Below are 17484 nucleotides of genomic sequence, written 5' to 3' on the forward strand. Positions count from 1 at the left end.
TCCGCCTGGGCCGAAACGGTCTGAGATAGGTGGCCTCCATCCTGGTGCTGGTAGTGATATCGACCATGCTGACCCTTGGACTCGCGAAGTGCCTTTTCCACGGGAGCCCATTTGTATACGGCCTTGCTAGTGGAAGAGAGCGTGCTAGGGTATCTCGGTTCGGGATAGTTGGTGGCGAAATTCAGAGGAAGGAACCGAAACAAGGGCAAGTCGAGGCCATCCAGCCAAATCACAGGACCCGTGCCCTCGTTACCATGGTCGTGCCAGTTCCAACTCGGCGTCAAGATGACATCGCCACTCTCCATGACAATCTTTTCTCCGCTGACAGCCGTGAAGCCCTGTGATCCCTCGATAATAAACCGTAAAGCAAACGCCACATGTCGATGTGCTGGAGCAACTTCGCCCGGCAGCACTAGTTGCAGACCGCTGTAGATGGTGTCAGTAGTACAAGGTGCTTCCAAGGCCGAGTTCACAAGCATCAAGACGCGCCGCTCAGCTTCTTCCGCCGACACCAGCTCGCCCGCTCGCATCAAGTCTGGTAATAATTCGGCATACCGCCATATTGTGGGCTTCGCCACGGGATTCGGGCTAGGCGGTACCAGACGGCTCATATGCAACCACAAGGGTTCAACATGTTTGCCTGGGAGGCTAGTATAATACGCGTCCATTGGAGATCCAGAGACTTGCTCGCTATGAGCATTTGCGGTCTTATCTGAGCCTGTGGTGGTGGTGCTGGTCATGGTGTTCGACAGGTTGAGGATCTCGTCGTGGGTATGTCTATTTGGTCGGGAATCACAGGCAAGGAAAGTGATCTTTGGTGATATCAGCCAGGCAATCCACCTCTCTTTCTTAACGGTTTACGTACTACCCTCCTCTCGCGGATCACTGAAATGTTTGTACGAAAGTACGACGAGAGTCTGGTTGATTGCCGAAGTCCCCTTCTCCCACGACCGGCACTTCCGGCAGCAATACCGGTAGCCCCGGACCGCCAATGAACCACATACAGATCTCCCGCCGGGTCAAACCGCGACGGAGAGTGTGATCATAGGTAATAATAGCGGTGGTGACTGTAAAAGGAACCACATCAGGAAGAAGGCCACCGACTTCGTCTTTCGATGAACGGTAATCACAGCCGATGGAGTCTATCAATTCAACCACAACCAACCAGGGATCCTGCCTTTGTGGCGCGGTCGCGTTTGAGATCACGGGCATTCCGGAAACCTGTATACAATGCTTCTGCACCCATTGTCAAAAGAATGCAGGAGGCCCATTCCAAGTCGTGAGATGGACATGCTGTGGATCTACCAAGAATAGCATAATGAACTGACTTACTACTGACAGTGCGCCAAATTTGACAAGAGTCAAGTAACGATAACGGGGTCAAATTACACCAAATCTATCGTGTTAAAGGACACCACCAGCGGACATGACAAGCACAAGGTGTTCTGTAGCGAGTGTGGGTGTACATTATGGACGATTCCCACACGTCACGGCGGAAACCATTTGATGATAAGGGTGTCGCTCATAGATTCGGGGTCAGTCCCACTTCGCTATCCGTTCAAGGATGCTTTGGGTAGAATGTGCTAATTCGTCGAGATAGATTACAAAAAATTCCCGCCCAGGTGGTCTTTTTCGCAAGCCGTTGCAACAACGAGCGACTGCTTCAAGCTGGAGTAAAGAACTTTCCCACCATGCCGGGTTTCTAGAATATTTCAGGATTTGCCTAGCTGCTGCAGCCACCATATATCAAATCTATATATGTAGGGATAGGTAGTTCATTCGAAGTGCATTTTGTTTTTGACGCTTCCAAGCTGTTCAATCGACACTTCAACAACTTGTCCATGCTTGAGCCATGGCGGATTCGCCATGCCTAATGCTACACCCGAAGGTGTACCCGTCATAATCACTGTGCCTTTCTCAAGTGTAGTCCCCTGACTGACAAAGGCAATAATTTCGCGCACTCCAAAAATGAGGTCGTTGGTGTTCGAGTCTTGCCTGACAACACCGTCAACCGTGGTGGTCAAGGCCAGATTACCTGCATCTCCCACCACGGTAGGAGAGACAATCATCGGACCAACAGGCGCCCATTTATCGAAACCTTTACTGAATCCCCATTGTGGCACAGATCCAGCAAAAGCTGGATCTCGTTGCCATTTCCTAGCAGACACGTCGTTGGACGCCATATAGCCTGCCACGTAATCCAAGGCCTCTTCCTTCTTGATATTCTTTCCAGTCTTGCCGATAACGATACTAAGTTCACCCTCCCAATCGCATTGATCATCCTGGGCAATCTGTGGAATAGGAATGTCTTCATCGAAACCTGCAATCGAGTGGCTAGGTTTGATGAAAAATGTCGGGTAAGGTGGCGGTGACCGGCCCGCCTCCTTGACTGATCACTGGTCAGATCTGCTGGATTGGAGAGCAGCGGACACAGGTATTTGACAAGGACCTACTATGTTTCATGTCTATGCCATGTTAGCCAAATGTCTTGGGAAGATCACTCGATTGCGACATCATATTGTGCTCCGAGATGAAGATCTTGCCAGCAAGCGTGATCCCGTGGTGTACAGCATCTCTTATGAAGGGAATTCTTACAATTCAAGCCGATGCATTTGATCAGAGGCACATCTTTCGGGGTGAGAATGGGAAGCAATTTCTGGACTCTCATTTTTTCGTTCGTATCCCGGAGTGCAAACATGTCGTCGCCTCGAAGCACATTTGCTGATAGGCTTCCATTCCCAAGTTGAAGATAGAAATCGGCGACGTCTTTGACGTCAGGCTCTCCGAACGCCTGCGTCCCATGTTCGTCCTCAAAATGGATCAGCCTTTTCCAAGACATTCTCGTCGATTTCTCCGGGGCAAAGGAAGACAATGACTTAACAAAAGATTGAACCAATTGTCGACCACTCATTCTTCGCCGTCTGGTTTATAGATAGTCAAACACTTCCCTGTGCGATTACTGCATTTGGTTTACTGGGAACCATCGGATCCTGGGTAGCGTAAACGGTGCGCTTCAGGGCAGTCTCGCTACGGGTGTAACGGAAGGCTCCGGACGACCCGGTGCATATCTATCTGTGGGTACAGATAAACCTCACATGACTTGGAGTATTGGCTAAGTTCTGCAGAGTGGGACTTTATTCCTATTTGTACGAAAGAGACTAGTAAGCGCTGTAAAGGCTTTTCAGTTGTTGATTCTGCCTCGATTCTGTGTCTGAACTTTTGAATATTGCATTCTTAACCCAAGATGGTTGGGATGCAAGAAGAAAGTCGAGAAGCCCTGCGAGAATGGGAGCAAAAATGCATCACTGGGAGTCATATCCTCCACCATCACGGGTGAGCAACAAACTGCCTCGAGATGGTCACTCCTAAACTGGCTCTGAACAATGTGATCGTATTGACTGAGGGCAGGATCTTGGACGCCTACGGACATCTATCGTTTCGGCATCCACTGAAGCCGGAGACTTTCATCATGCCCCGTAACGTAGCTCCTGCAAATATCGCCTCAGCACAGGATCTTGTCGAGTACAATGTGGCTGATGCCAGCGCTGTTGATGCCAATGCCCCTCCTGGATACATTGAGAGGTTTATTCACAGCGAAATATATCGACGATTTCCGGCAATCAAAAGTGTCATTCACAGCCACGCCAGCGCCGTCATACCTTATACCATCTCAGGTGAGTCGCAGATTTGTGTCAGCATGAGTAGAGATTCCTAACGTTTTCAACCAGGTGTTCCTTTGAGAGCATGTCTGCACATGGCAGGGTTCTTGGGTAGGTTTGCCCCGTCAAACCCGGTGTGAGATAATTCACACATCCACAGGCGCAGGTACACCTGTGTACGATATCGCAAAACACTACGACCGCGACTCTGTCCGAGATCTTTTGATCAGAAACACCAAGCTGGGAGAATCCCTAGCTACCTGTTTTGGCACGACCAATTCTGATACCGCCACTGATCGAAAGCTCGACATTAATGCTTCTGTTGTTCTCATGCGTGGACATGGATATACAGTAGCAGCTCAAGGCATTGAAGAGTGTGTGTACAGGGCAATATACACAAGAGAGAATGCTGCGGTCCAGTCACAGAGTCTTCTTCTCGGAGCAGCATATCAATCGGCCTCGGGGCATGCACCGAAGCTTGAATACCTCCATGATGACGAGTTGCCCGCAGCCGGCAGCATAGCGGAAACAGGCTGGAAGCGGGCATGGGGTCTATGGGTCCGCGAGGTAGAAGCAGTAAACTTGTATGTCCATGATGATCAGCCTTAGTCACCCAGATAGATATGAAATGGGAATGTTGAAGGGGTAAAAGAGTTATGAGGAACCTTGTTCTTCTCCATTGCTCAACAAGTTGAGAGTGCCATGAGTCCGATAGAATTAAATTAATTGATCGTCTAGAAATTGAGGTCTGACCAGGCATCCAGAAAGGCATAGTCCTCGTCCACTAAGAACGGACCAAATTCTGTTTGAAACGGCGATTGATCACTTCCATCGATCGTTGAAGGTGGGTGGCCGACGGGCAAAGAATTGATGAGTGCAGACACGTCTGTGCCGAGCTGCTGAGGAGGGACATGATTTCGCACTTGATCAATACATTAGACTTCAATTCCTCAATCTTTTCTGCTTTTGAAGGGAGACATACCGAGAAGTGTAGAAACTTGAACCATTTTTCGTAGATACTTGGAGCATCTTCGGACAATCCGGGTCTCCTTTCCAATCACGTCAAGCGCACCTAGGCTTGTTTGGAGACATACTAGCAACTCTGCTGCAGGTTTAGTCCCCACATCTGTATCTCCAGACGTTTGCAAACAGATGATGCCGAAAATGATTAATGCTGAACTGAAGACTATGGACAAGTCAGCACCCGAGTAGGCTGTTTGCTCCATTCGATCGACTCACCATAATATGCTGAATACCACCAAGCAGGAAGGAGATGCGCTTTGGGGCCAAGTTTGCAGATGATGGTTATTGTCTGCATACATGCCTCAGTGCAACCCTGGATTATCATCTTGCTCACAGGCATCGAACAGTCAATCGGCTTGAGAACACCCCCGACACTTGTGATTGAGTCAAGTGTGTTCTCTACGGCTTTTCGAAAGAGCAAGATGCGAACACTCAGAAATCGGAGGGTGAGGACTGTTTGAACTTTCGAATAGACCCAATTATCAGGGTCCATTCCTTCCAGAAATTCGAGCGGAATCAGACTTGTTGAAAGATGTAACGCGGACTTCCAACGTTCTAGTTCATAATCGATCTCGATGATCCTGCTGAACAGCTCCCCTTGCGGCAGACCAGGAGAATCGGTCTTGTTTCCGTTGTAAACTTTGCTGAGAATTTCGCCCTGCAGGCAATAAAGACGTCTAAGAAGTGTTAATCAGCGCCACAAGTCGCAAACTTATCAAGCCTGCTTACATGCTGGGATTAAAGATAATACACGAAGAAGGTTCTCTGTTAGGATCGGTGAGCGGTTGATATGGTGAACGATCCTTAGGGAGGTCGTCAAGGTCCACATCAAGTGGCATGTCCATGTGTGTAAGTTCATCGTGGATCAATGGAGGTCGGCCGAATGTAGTGGCGAAAATCCTTCAGATAGTCAGCCAGTGGAGCAGAAGCTGAAAGTGCGATGAAGTGACCTGTCAAGTATCACACAGGTAAACCAGATCCTCGTCCGAATTTCCTGTTCAAAGGCAGACAATTTACAATTGGAGTCTTTCGTGTAGACCCCTAGCTGAAATGCAGCCTGGACAAGGAGGCCATGCAACTTCCATGTCTGTGCTGATCTTGATGAGCCTTGGAGATATTGCGTCATTACGGTTAATGCTTGTACTGGAATTATGCTTCAGTATCGAGATGAATCATGACGGATAGAATTGCAACCCACAAGTCTCCAAGTTGGCAGTGTTCGAGATCGTCCACGGCGACAACACCAAGGCTCGTTGGAAGAAGATATCGGATTCTGTATCTCGTTGCTTCGCGGGGCGCCCTGATAGGCGATCAAGACTAGTTGCCATGGCGAAAACGGCATTGAGAAGACATAAGGTAGACTTCCGTACACCACTTAGTCGATTTGGATCAAGCTCGCTGAGAACTTGAGTAAGCATGCTTCGAGAAATGTATGGAAAGAACCGGCCGGTGAAGGAGAAGAAGATTTCGACGAGTCTAGAGCTCTCTCCACGTGGAGGCAAGACGTAAGGATCCACGCCAGCAGCAGTGCCCCTGGTCAGAGATGGTGGGGATGAAGGCCGTGACAGTTTACCTTCAAGATCTCGAGAGAAGTCTCGACCTCCTCGAACTGGGCCTGACCCTGAAGCGAGAGCTTTGGCGACCTTGCTGACAAATGAGGAATTTGAAGAAGGGCCGAAAAAGCCAGACTTTGCCTCATCCGCAAAGATGATGCTGCCCATTCCGTCCACGGTATCTTCTTGGATGATCACAGGCCAGAGTCTCGACATGGGTTCGTGAGTATTCGTCCTTGACTGATTAGAGCGGTCATCGCTATTACTCGGGGTTGGTAGGGCAGGATTGACGCGAGTCGAGAGCGAGGCGTCGTTTGCAGGGGCATCTGGGGCAACTGCAGCTCGAATGGTGGCAGTATTATCGTCGCCAGGCTGTTGCCTGCCTGTGAGAGAGAGCAGTATGTCCTCGATCCTCGAGAATCTGCTCTCTATATTCTGAATGTTGCTCTCAAATCGATTGAACCTCCTCTCTAAGGACTGTGGATCCATAGAGGATTGAGGTGCCGCGGGGGCGGGGCCCCTGTATACACATTCCAAGTTCTGTGAGCGGCAGGTGGAGCAGACTGGATGGGCACCATCGCAACGTGATTTTCGATACCTGCAGGAATTACAGGCCAGGGCCGTTCTTTGCCGTTTGGGCCCGGGGCCATCGTCTCCGTCAAACGAGCTCCGATTCCTCATGTTCTCTTGCAGGTCAAATGAGCCCGTGTATTCGTAGCTGCCGACTAGATTGGACATATCCGGAACAACCACCGCTTCTGAAGAACGTGTCGGACGAGAAGAGGAGTCTGGGGCTGACGGGGATGAGGCCGTTGATATTCCTAAGCCCCTTCCGAGGTCGTTCTTGCTGGTAGTGGTCGGGGCAAGCTTCCGTTCCTTCCGCCTTACATTACCCCGCATTTCTCCGGTGCGGCGGCATTCCTCCGCATTCCTCCGCAATGCCAATAAACACTGGACTTGGCATTATGTGCCTGGCCTACCCCAAGTCGCCTTGCTGAAGGTTTAGAACAATCTGGGCCATAGATACTATAGTATATGATTGGAAAGAACATGCCACCCTAAGCGTCACGTTATCGTCTCCGATATCGCACTCCTTACTTTATAATCGGGGTTTGTGAGAGGGTCGATGTGCTATTCTAGTGTTGGGCGATCGATGGCTCCTCGAGGGTCCTTCCATAATTTATATCCAAAGGATATCATGGAGGATTTTCTTCCTTCTCCCTCCTTCCATTCTCGTCTTTTCTCTTTTCTATGAGCATGGTAGACTAGCCAATACATCAGGCATGGTCCTTGATCTCAGGTGGACCGTGTGGAGAAGCAACACGTCTGAGAAGCGGAGATGAGTAAGGCTTGATCGCCCCGGTGAGAGGCTGGGGGCTACACGCTATATATGATGATGATGCAATGAATCCCAAGGTTGAAATCTCGTAGAAGGCGAGAAATTACAACGCTGGGTATCCTTGTGCCAGTTTGTATCCCTAAGTACCCTGGTTTGCTCTATTCCTGCATCTCCTAAGGACGGGCTGAAACACCAAGCATACACATACACTCATTGACAGCATCATGCCTCTCATCAAACTTTAGCTATGTAATGGAATCTACTCCCGGAACTCGAAGGAGGGTTCTGATCATGATTCGACATTACACATGCAGCTCGCTCACAGAATGTCCCATTTTTGCCCGATCCGGCGCAGCTCATTCATCCTTCAGATTTCCCGAGTGTTTCCAGACATGATCAGTTGGCGCGCTTGCTCGATGAGGGCTGTATATCTTCATTAGGGTTCAGTTATCTGTCGAGAAAGCTGTAGACTCACCTTCACGGTTCTCCAGAAATTCTTTTTCGGGGTCGTGACCCCACAATGCCAGTTGCGTCTTATCATTGCCCAAAAGATCTGGATTGTCTCCTCCTTGTGCCAGAAGTCTAAACTTGTCGTCTCGTGCTTCCTGTTCCGGGCCGTCGGGGAGATGTAAACCCACCCGATTGTCGCCAGCAACGCTCATGATGTGCTCCGCACGGGGTTTCCTCGCCAATTCGTACGCTTTAAGAAGGACAGGCAGTTCATCGGCACTGGAAACACAATTCAGGGCAAGATGGAGAACTGCGGCATCTTCAATTGCTTGCGCAGCACCTTGTGCGACGTAGGGCAGCATCGGGTGACATGCATCTCCCATCAGGACCAGCTTGCCCATCACCCATGTAGGCAAAGGTTCATGTTGGCACAGTTGCCAAATTAGAATATTGTCATCGGGAATCAAATCCACCAACTTTCGGAGAAAACCAGGATCCCAGTCTCCAAATTGACGGAGCATATCTTCCTTGGACGCTTTTGCTGTCCAAGATTCTTCCGCAAACCCAGGGTCGGGATGGCACATGACCTTGTCCCACTCGTCAGTCATGCTTGATTTGAATCGAATCTTGCTTACCAAATTGTACAGTTCTCCGTGTCTGATAGGGTAACCCTGCACATGTCGGCCTGCACCCATCCACCTCGTGGCGTTTGGTCGTTGCACGAATTCTCGAAGGTCAGGATCGGTCACCTTTTCCAATGGGATGCACGCGCGGAAGGCAGCATCTCCTGTCGGTATGGCTTTGTCGATTTGACCGAGCTGCTCGTACATCAACTTACGACAGGTTGATTTCATCCCTGTCCCTTTTTTCAGTCTTAGCCCGAGCAAGAGAAATAACAATCATACCGTCCGAACCGACAATCAAATCTGCCTCGATCACTCTGCCATCTTCAAGCGTGACCGAAGGTTTCTGAAAATCAATAGCAACGACCGTGCTGTTTATCTGGATATCGGCACTCCCGGCAGCCTGATGCATCAGGGCAGTGTGGACATCCGCTCGATGAACCACGTATTGAGGGGCGCCATATCTTCGTTCCACCTCTGGCATCAGTGGCGATGCGCCCAAAACCTCACCGCCTTGCCAACGTCGCAGGCTAACATGTTGAAGAGCATCTGTCTTGGGGCGAAGAGAACCATCCAATCCCCACCGACTCAGCAAACGCGTCAGGTTTGGTGCACAAGTAAGGCCTGCGCCTACTTCGGAAATCTGTGGTGCTGCTTCAAGAACAACGACATTGTGTCCCGATTTTCCCAAAAGCCCTGCCAGCGCCAATCCTGCGAGACCTGCCCCAATGATAACGACGCTGAGTTGATGCTGTGGTTTCTTATACACTGCCACAGTTACTAAAGTCTGTCCTAGTACGGAGTAGTGCTACTGGGTAAGGACGTACCATTCGCATGATTATCGGCCATCTTGAAAAATGCCCAGCAAAGTTATCTTACACCGATTCGATACTCGGATGTGAAATCATGTACCTTGAGAGTGATTCTGCCACTGCACGTGGAGCAACGGAGCTCTAAGACTGCTTTCTGCCGCCTTTCTCATAAGTTTAGACTCTTCGGGAATGCCACCCATGCTTCGACTTGGCCCCGCGGCTAAGCAGCTAAGCGTCGCGAGTTTTCGGCAGCTATACCCGGCTTCCGCGGCTTCCCCGCCGTCTATCCCTGGCTCATGGAGACCTTGTCAATTCTCCACATTTCTGGAGTTGCGGGCTGCATCCAAGGCCCCAAGAACACATGGATCGATGGAATATGAAGTGCAAGACTCATGCAATCAAGACTGTGCCGAGCTCTGTATTCTGCTTGCAATAGAGAAGTTCGAGATCGAAATACAGTTACTTGTGTCAAACATGTTTGTGCCTTGCGTGATCAACGGTACCGCAGTATCACTGCCTGAAACGCAGAACTTTCCGGTTGTGTCAGCTGTCACTGGAGAGACGGTCCATTTTGGGCAAAGTGCAACCGCCGATGTTGGGATTCAGGCTGTCGAGGCTGCAGCCCAGGCGTTCAAAACATGGAAGAAAACACCTGTTTTGCAACGGCGCGACATTCTCAACCGGGCAGCAGATATTCTGGAGGCCAAGTCAGACGAAGCGACCAAACGAATTGTCGCAGAGACAAGTTGCAGTGAGCAGTGGCCTGCTTTCGATTGTGGGCTTGCAGCGACGGCCATCCGGCAGAATGCAGCAACCGGTATGACGCTTTGCGGGAAGATTCCTCCATCTGACGATGGTACAAACACATCCCTCATCTTTCGAGAGCCTGTGGGGGTGGTCTTGATTATACCACCGTAGTTGGAATGAAATCCTTTCTATATGTGACAAAGGCTAATCTCGTTGTAGATGGAATGCTGTGATGATAATGGCTTGTCGAGGAATCAGCGCTGCGCTAGCGGCAGGATGTGCAGTCGTTCTGAAAGCGTCCGAGCTCTCACCGTGGTCTCACAGCCTTATTCTTGAGGTCTTCAAAGAGGCAGGCCTGCCCGATGGAGTTTTGAATCAGATTCAGTGTTCGCGAGAGGATGCTGCTGCCGTCACCGAGGCCGTGATTGGACATCCTGCACTTCGCAAGATCGAGTTTGTGGGCAGCCCTCATGTCGGACGAGTAATAGGAGGCACTGCTGCAAAGCACTTGAAGCCTATCCTCATGGAACTCGGAGACCAGAGTCCAGCCATTGTTCTTGAAGACGCAGATCTCAAAGCTGCTGCACAAAAATGCGTCTTGGGATGTGAGACTCCTATGACGTCTTTCCTACATGGTGTTGACTGACTTCATAATAGCAATCATCAATCACGGCCAGGTTTGTTTCGGCACTGAGCGACTTCTCGTTCATGAGAAAGTCAAAGATTCTTTCTTGGAAGAACTCATACAGGCATTAAAAGCGAGTCCCGGTGCGGGGGCTGCGATCACCCCCGAGTCCGCTAAAAGAGCACATTCCCTCGTGGCAGAGGCAGTTGCAGAAGGCGCCGAAATACTGGCAGGGGATAATCAACTAATAGGCCGAGCGTCTCTGCAACCATCGATCGTGGGCAACGTGTCCCCAAAGTCTCGGATGAGCAGAGAGGAGATATGGGGCCCATCTGCAACGTTATCCACGTTCTCGACTGATGAAGAAGCTCTGAAGATCGCAAACAGCACTGAGTACGGTCTTTCGGCATCTATTTTCACCAAGGACTATTCGAGAGCATTGAAACTGGCACGTGAGCTAGACTTTGGTCAAGTTCAGATCAACGCCTTTACTTTTCATGTTTCATCAACGGCACCTGTCACAGGCTACAAAGGCTCAGGATGGGGAAGTAATGGTGGGGGATACGGGGTCGAAGAGTTTGTCTTCAACAAACATGTCTGTTTGTGTCCATAGGTGTACACACAGCCAGAAACCTTACGACCCTTAATAGATGGCCCTGTGGACTCCCTCCGTGTAGATCTATTAAGCTCTTTAGCTAGACAAAAAAGATTAAGATAAGTGGAAACCGTGAACTTCAAAGCTGACAATATTTGGATTGGGTAGAGACCCATAAAGATGCAAGCTCGGAGTTGAAAACATCTCTTTGGTGACTTGGCACTTGATATCTTGCATCAATGCACCAATCCTTACACCCCAGAATTCCTACGTCATCTCTGATATCTATAAGAGGGATATCGATCGCTGAAATCTTCTGGTGGGAAATCGCGACCTTCTGCAATCATCTGATCTTTCCAGGTCTCCCGGCGGGCATAGATTACGTGCATAATCACATAGCCAGATAATGCCACTGCAAGACTCCCTAAGCACCAAGAGTGACCAAATGTAAAGTATGGGGCATCAGCCGTACGATAAATCTGCCCGGAGATAATTCCACCTACGGAGAGTCAGGTTTCAGCAAAGAGCTCTTCCTAGTAAAGCCTTGGAAATTGAACGTACCAATATTGGTCAGTGCCAAAAGAATTCCGACTGTTGCTGCTCGTTTGCCATCAGGCGCACTGTTTGAAGAGGTCCAGACAATGTTGCCTCCACTACAACTGAAGAGTGCAGTCGAGATAAGGTAACAGGCAAAGTACTGTACCCCAACCGATACGTGTCTCGAAGCGAGCAACAAGCAGCATCCAACGATTCCGACCAACGCACCAGTTGTCACAAACCAGAACCTGTTGCGAAATTTGTCTGACAGCCAAGCACCGGCAAGATAAGCTATCCCACCCCAACAGAAGACTGCAAGGAGTATAAGTCGGTAGTTTTTCAGCATGACAAGGAATGTCTTACCTGGGGCTGTCAAGTACTGCGCTTCCTTGAGTGAGTATTGAAATCCTGTCCTCAATATAACAGGTAAGAAGACCGCGAATCCTATTTTTGGCATCAGCGATATGCAAGAATAAGTATTTTGGACTGTGTAGTGCTCACCTAGCATGACTGTCATGATACACATCTGAGCGATTCCGTGGATCCAGGTTTTGATGTCCATGACTGCCATGTTGAAATCTTTGCGAGTATAATGGCCCTGACCTCCGTTATACTGCTCGGTGAGCTCCGCCCGACGTCTCATGACGACTCGATCGTCATCATTGAGGAAATACGCAGTGTTATAATCTTTTGGGAGGATCCAGAACCCAGCAAAAGCGATAACAACAGTGATGAGACCTTCTATGATGTACAGCCACCGCCATCCCCGTAAACCAGACACTCCATCCATGTACAGAATTCCAAATGCAATCAAGCCGCCGAAAGCACTGGCCAGAGCTAGAGCCACGAAGAGGAAGCCTAGTCTCTTTCCGAGCTCTTCACGCGTATACCCTGATATGAGGGTGAGCTTACCATCCGTGGGGGCTTTGATATCAAGGGAGGGGGGTCTGAATTACTCACAGTTTGCCATCATGAGAATATTTGCAGGAAACAGCACGCCTTCGAAGAATCCGAGCAGGAGGCGACAGACCACGAGCCCGGCGAAGTTGTTAACGAAGCCATTGCAGAGACAAATCACACCCCAAGCGACAGCCACTCCAGGGATTGCAAGGTCAAACCGAAGTCTTTTGACCAGCATAGCCGCTGGGATTTCGACTAAGACGTAAAAGACGTAAAAGATGGAGACGGCAATCTGTCAAGCATGGTGTAAGCGCAAAGAACAGGAAACGAGCAGATAGACCTACATTCAATCGATTGCCATAGAGTCCTATGTCAACCGCCATCCCTTGAGTGGTGGCAAATCCGATGTTGCTGCGATCGAGATGGGAGAGGATCATCAGAACTGCAAGATATGGTCCGATGAAAATGTCGAGCTTTCTGAGGACACGGCTCTCCCGCTTTTTCCACAGCGGATCTTCATTGAGAACGACGCCCATTGCCTCCTCGGTGTGGAGGGCGTCATCTTTCAAATCAAATGAGGAAGTTTCTCGAGCTGAAGTCATGGCGAATGGAAGCAGACCGGATTACAGCGAATTACGGACAAGAGAGTTTGAATAAAAGCGGTTTTGACTTTTTCCATCACAATGCCCAGCTTTATAAACGATCGCGCTTCACGAAGTATCTCCACGGATGTGGGACGGATAACGTTTTTGCTTAACTTTCTTGATCTTTCTTAGGAGATTTCAAGCCTCGGTTTTCCTAGCATTTGGCAATACTGCCGCTTTGTGTGCCAAGTCGGGGTTGCCGCTCTATGTTAGTCTTGCTCGGGTTGTGGGCAACACCGGAATGGCACCGGAACGCATTGCCGTAGACAACTCCCTAAGCTATACCCGGGATCCCCGGATTCATCCCCATGTTTCACTTTCTCCACGTTGGTCGTCAAGGGCGATTCGCAAGATCCGGATCTGGGGTTTCCCAGATCCAGCCCTTGTCTAGACCCCAGTCGACGAGACGACGACATAAATATCATCAATGGCCCATCCTATTCATAGACTGTAACTACGAGAGATCGAAGTACTGTCCCGAACAGTGGTGAGACGCAGTACCCATCAACACGTTATGGCAATTCCACAAGCAACTCCGACGCAAGCAAGCGACACCGAGCCTGTAAAAGAGTTCGTTGAGCACGACAAGGAGATTTCCGACCATAACATCGAACATATTGACAGGCCAAGAGACATCGACCATGAAGCCGAGCACAAAATTCGAGTCAAGGTCGACTTCCGTCTCATGCCAATGCTTTGCGTTCTGCTCATGGTTGCATACCTAGATCGCACAAATATTGGCAATGCTCGAATCCAAGGTCTCGAGGCGGATCTTGGTATGACGGGGACAGATTACAATATCGCACTATTTGTATTTTTCATCCCATACATTGTGCTGGATGTACCTTTGAACATTCTCATGAAGAGACTTCGCCCTTCGCTGTATCTTGGAACTCTCTGCACTTCATGGGGTTAGTCTCTACAGCTGTGGAACCTCATCAATAGGCTGACGTGGCACTCTATAGGTATCGTCACCGTGTGTCAAGGCGTGACTCAAAGCTACGCTGGGCTCATTGTATGTCGCGTACTCCTTGGATGTTTTGAGGCTGGTTTTCTGGCGGGTGCAATCTACATGATGGCCATGTATTACACTCGATACGAGTTGCACACGAGAATGAGTCTCTGGTACTCTGCTGGTACCCTCTGTGGAGCCTTCGGAGGGGTGAGTGTGGCATATCTTCGGCATTGTTCCGGAAACTGATTCTTTTCATAGCTACTGGCTTATGCGATTGCACACATGGACGGCACCTCGGGATATTCGGCGTGGAGATGGATCTTCATCATAGAAGGAGCCTTCACTACGGGCGTCGGAATATTGACTTTCTTCGTTCTACCCGATTGGCCTGAACAAGCCAGATTTCTCAAGGACGACGAGCGCGCAATTTTGATTGCCAAGCTATCGCGCGATACCGGAGAGTATGTGGAAAACAAGACGACTGTTGAGGTACTCAAGGAAACCTTCACCGACCCGAAGATTTTGTTCTGGTACGTCGACCTCTCTCAACCATTTGAATTGCTACTGACGAAGCGGAACAGTGCTACCATGTACTTTGGCACCTCCGTCACTGGGGCTGCGTCCTCTTTCTTCTTGCCCAGCATCTTGAGGCAGTTCGGATGGACTTCAATCAAGGCGCAGTACATGAGCATACCTGTTTGGCTTGTGGCCTGGATCCTCCAGATATTCAATGGTTTCGCGTCTGACAAAGTCCACCGGCGTTGGCCTTTCTTCTTCTTCCCCCTTTGCCTCTCCGTTATCGGCTATGCACTCCTCCTTGGTCAACGAAACTTGGCACTGGGGGTTCGATATATGGCTACGTTCTTTGTTGTTTCGGGCTGTTGGGCAGCTTTGGCAATGACAATGACCTGGTTGAACAACAACAGCGTGGGAAAGAAGCGACGAGGTGTGGCCTCGGCAGCAATCCTAGCCATTGGCAACACCGGCAGTATTATGGGCAGCTTTATCTTCCTGGCTGCAGAAGCGCCTAGGTACACCACCGGGTACTCGGTGGCCCTCGTGACGGTCATACTAGCACAAACAGCCGCAACCGGATATCTATTCCATGCGATTCACGAGAACAAGGCCAAAGCACGCGGCGCAAGGGACCATCTCCTTGCTCTTCCAGAGAGCGAACAGGCCGAGCTGGGGTCGAAGCATCCATCTTATCGATACACTTACTAAAGGATGAGTGTGTCTAGAGTATGGGAGTCGCCCAACAAGTTGAATAGTTGTTTTCAACTATGGCATTTACGGGTACTACCGAACCCATACATGCCTGAAAGTTTGTGAGGGAAAGATGAAGGCAGCCATGGCATGATCTCTAATTCATCATGTACTCAAGAATAACAATCTCTTCCCCGTTTCTATCTAGCCGCGTACTTTCTTTGCCAATGTGTTAAACTCACGTGAAGTGGACATATGATGAATCTGAATAATTAACAAGTCCCAAACACCTTAGATGGATAGCAAAGTCGACTGGCCGACCGTAGGGCTATGTAGTTGAAGTAAGCGCTAAATCCGTAGAAGGCTCGGCTGATCTATGTTCATCGGAGGTCCAGAACAACTCTCCCTTTTGCCTTCCCGTCCTTTAAAGATTTGAAAGCTTGTCCGACTTCCTCCAACGGAAGTACTTGCGTTTTAGGCAATACCTGGTGTTGAGCAGCAAATTCCAGGGTCTCCTGAATATGCCTGAGGCTGCTCGCATTCACCCCAGTAACAGTGTAGCCTCCACTGATGATCTCAATAAGCTGAAGAGGTAGGGTGAATGATCCCGGTGGCAAGCCAATACAGACCAGAGTTCCACCTGGGCATAACATCCGCGTGGCTTGTTGGTAGGAAGATGGTGTGCCCACAGGAACAAGGACTCCTTTTGCGCCTCTCCCGGTGACTTGTGCAACTTCCGCTGGGATGTCCTGGCAGACTTGGAAATTAATGAAGTGGTCGACTCCAAGGGAAAGACAGAAGTCCTTCTTGTCGCCTGAGTCAATCCCTATTATCCTGATACCCATCTTGGCTGCAAACTGGACTCCAAGATGGCCGAGGCCACCACCAGCACCAGAAATGACGATCCAATCCCGCGGTGTGGCATTGCACAGCTTGATTCCACGGAATATCGTGACCCCTGCGCACAACAGGGGACCAGCTTGCTCCATCGGGATGGCATCAGGAATGATAGGAGTGAATTTGGCCTGCGAGGCAACATACTGCTGCAATGACCCGGACGAAGCCTGCCCATAGATCTGACCTTGAGCACAGAGATGCTCGTCCCCTTTCATACACCAACTGCATTCTCCACAAACACGTCGCAACCACTTTGTGCCAACTCTGTCGCCAAGTTTCAAATTGGTAACTTTGGCACCGACGCCAACGACATGTCCCACCCCTTCGTGCCCAGGCGTGCAATTGCCATTAGACATCCCAAAGCCGAGCTGCTGCCACTCACCGTACGCGAAGGCGACATCGGTGTGGCAAAGGCCACTGTGCGATACCCGAATGAGGACTTCATCGTCTCCGAATGGGGGAAGGCTGGTTGTCTGTACGGAGAACTGGGCATTTGATCCAACGTCTTTCACGAAGACAGCTTGTTGTGTATCTTTGCTCCCCGGTGTCGCAATATCTGCGTCAAAGTCGCTAGAGGCCATGATGATGATACGAAAGATGTCGTCACTTCAGACCCCACTTTCAAGTAGCTCAGTGCTATTACAGCAGAGGTTAAGAAATGTTGCTTCCTTTCTGTAGAGTCTGACGGAACGTGGAGAGTACCGGCATCACCCCCTTATGAGCATCCTCGGAGTTTCGGGTTAGCAGGTGCGAGAGCAACGTCATGAACGTCGTTCTACAGAGGTCCCTATTGGCGACCAAAATCTATACGGCAACGAACGGGGAATGGGGGGATGTGGAAGTGCGCGGGTGTAAAGACTCCCCAACCGAACAGCCAAGCCCGAGGATTATGGACGCAATCAAGGAGCTCTCAGCCGTC

The 17484-nt window shown here is 49.9% G+C and overlaps 5 protein-coding genes across 5 annotated transcripts; 2 read left to right on the forward strand and 3 right to left on the reverse strand.

The window, feature by feature from the left end:
* Nucleotides 1-3355: 3355 nt before the first annotated feature.
* On the forward strand, nucleotides 3356-4268 carry PV10_04679 (uncharacterized protein; the record flags this gene model as incomplete). Its single annotated transcript, XM_016369253.1, has 3 exons — nucleotides 3356-3674; nucleotides 3729-3770; nucleotides 3820-4268. The coding sequence occupies 3 exons, from the start codon at nucleotides 3356-3358 to the stop codon at nucleotides 4266-4268; spliced, it is 810 nt and encodes a 269-aa protein (XP_016225041.1).
* Nucleotides 4269-4393: 125 nt separating this feature from the next.
* PV10_04680 (uncharacterized protein) lies at nucleotides 4394-6734 on the reverse strand (the record flags this gene model as incomplete). The annotated part of the gene is made up of 6 exons (XM_016369254.1): nucleotides 5881-6734; nucleotides 5633-5825; nucleotides 5412-5582; nucleotides 4899-5359; nucleotides 4642-4845; nucleotides 4394-4581 (listed from the first exon to the last, which is right to left on the reverse strand). The coding sequence occupies exons 1-6, from the start codon at nucleotides 6722-6724 to the stop codon at nucleotides 4394-4396; spliced, it is 2061 nt and encodes a 686-aa protein (XP_016225042.1). The 5' UTR covers nucleotides 6725-6734.
* A 1283-nt stretch (nucleotides 6735-8017) lies between these two features.
* On the reverse strand, nucleotides 8018-9496 carry PV10_04681 (uncharacterized protein; the record flags this gene model as incomplete). Its single annotated transcript, XM_016369255.1, has 3 exons — nucleotides 8018-8880; nucleotides 8930-9427; nucleotides 9475-9496. 3 exons carry the CDS (start codon nucleotides 9494-9496, stop codon nucleotides 8018-8020), a joined length of 1383 nt encoding a protein of 460 aa, XP_016225043.1.
* A 2202-nt stretch (nucleotides 9497-11698) lies between these two features.
* Nucleotides 11699-13465, reverse strand: PV10_04682 (uncharacterized protein; the record flags this gene model as incomplete). Its single annotated transcript, XM_016369256.1, has 6 exons — nucleotides 11699-11925; nucleotides 11988-12275; nucleotides 12327-12407; nucleotides 12465-12854; nucleotides 12924-13155; nucleotides 13208-13465. 6 exons carry the CDS (start codon nucleotides 13463-13465, stop codon nucleotides 11699-11701), a joined length of 1476 nt encoding a protein of 491 aa, XP_016225044.1.
* Nucleotides 13466-14021: 556 nt separating this feature from the next.
* On the forward strand, nucleotides 14022-15686 carry PV10_04683 (uncharacterized protein; the record flags this gene model as incomplete). The annotated part of the gene is made up of 4 exons (XM_016369257.1): nucleotides 14022-14418; nucleotides 14473-14669; nucleotides 14721-14992; nucleotides 15044-15686. The coding sequence occupies 4 exons, from the start codon at nucleotides 14022-14024 to the stop codon at nucleotides 15684-15686; spliced, it is 1509 nt and encodes a 502-aa protein (XP_016225045.1).
* Between the last annotated feature and the right edge of the window lie 1798 nt (nucleotides 15687-17484).

This window comes from Exophiala mesophila, assembly GCF_000836275.1.
Source record: "Exophiala mesophila strain CBS 40295 unplaced genomic scaffold supercont1.3, whole genome shotgun sequence".
Classification (NCBI taxonomy): domain Eukaryota; kingdom Fungi; phylum Ascomycota; class Eurotiomycetes; order Chaetothyriales; family Herpotrichiellaceae; genus Exophiala; species Exophiala mesophila.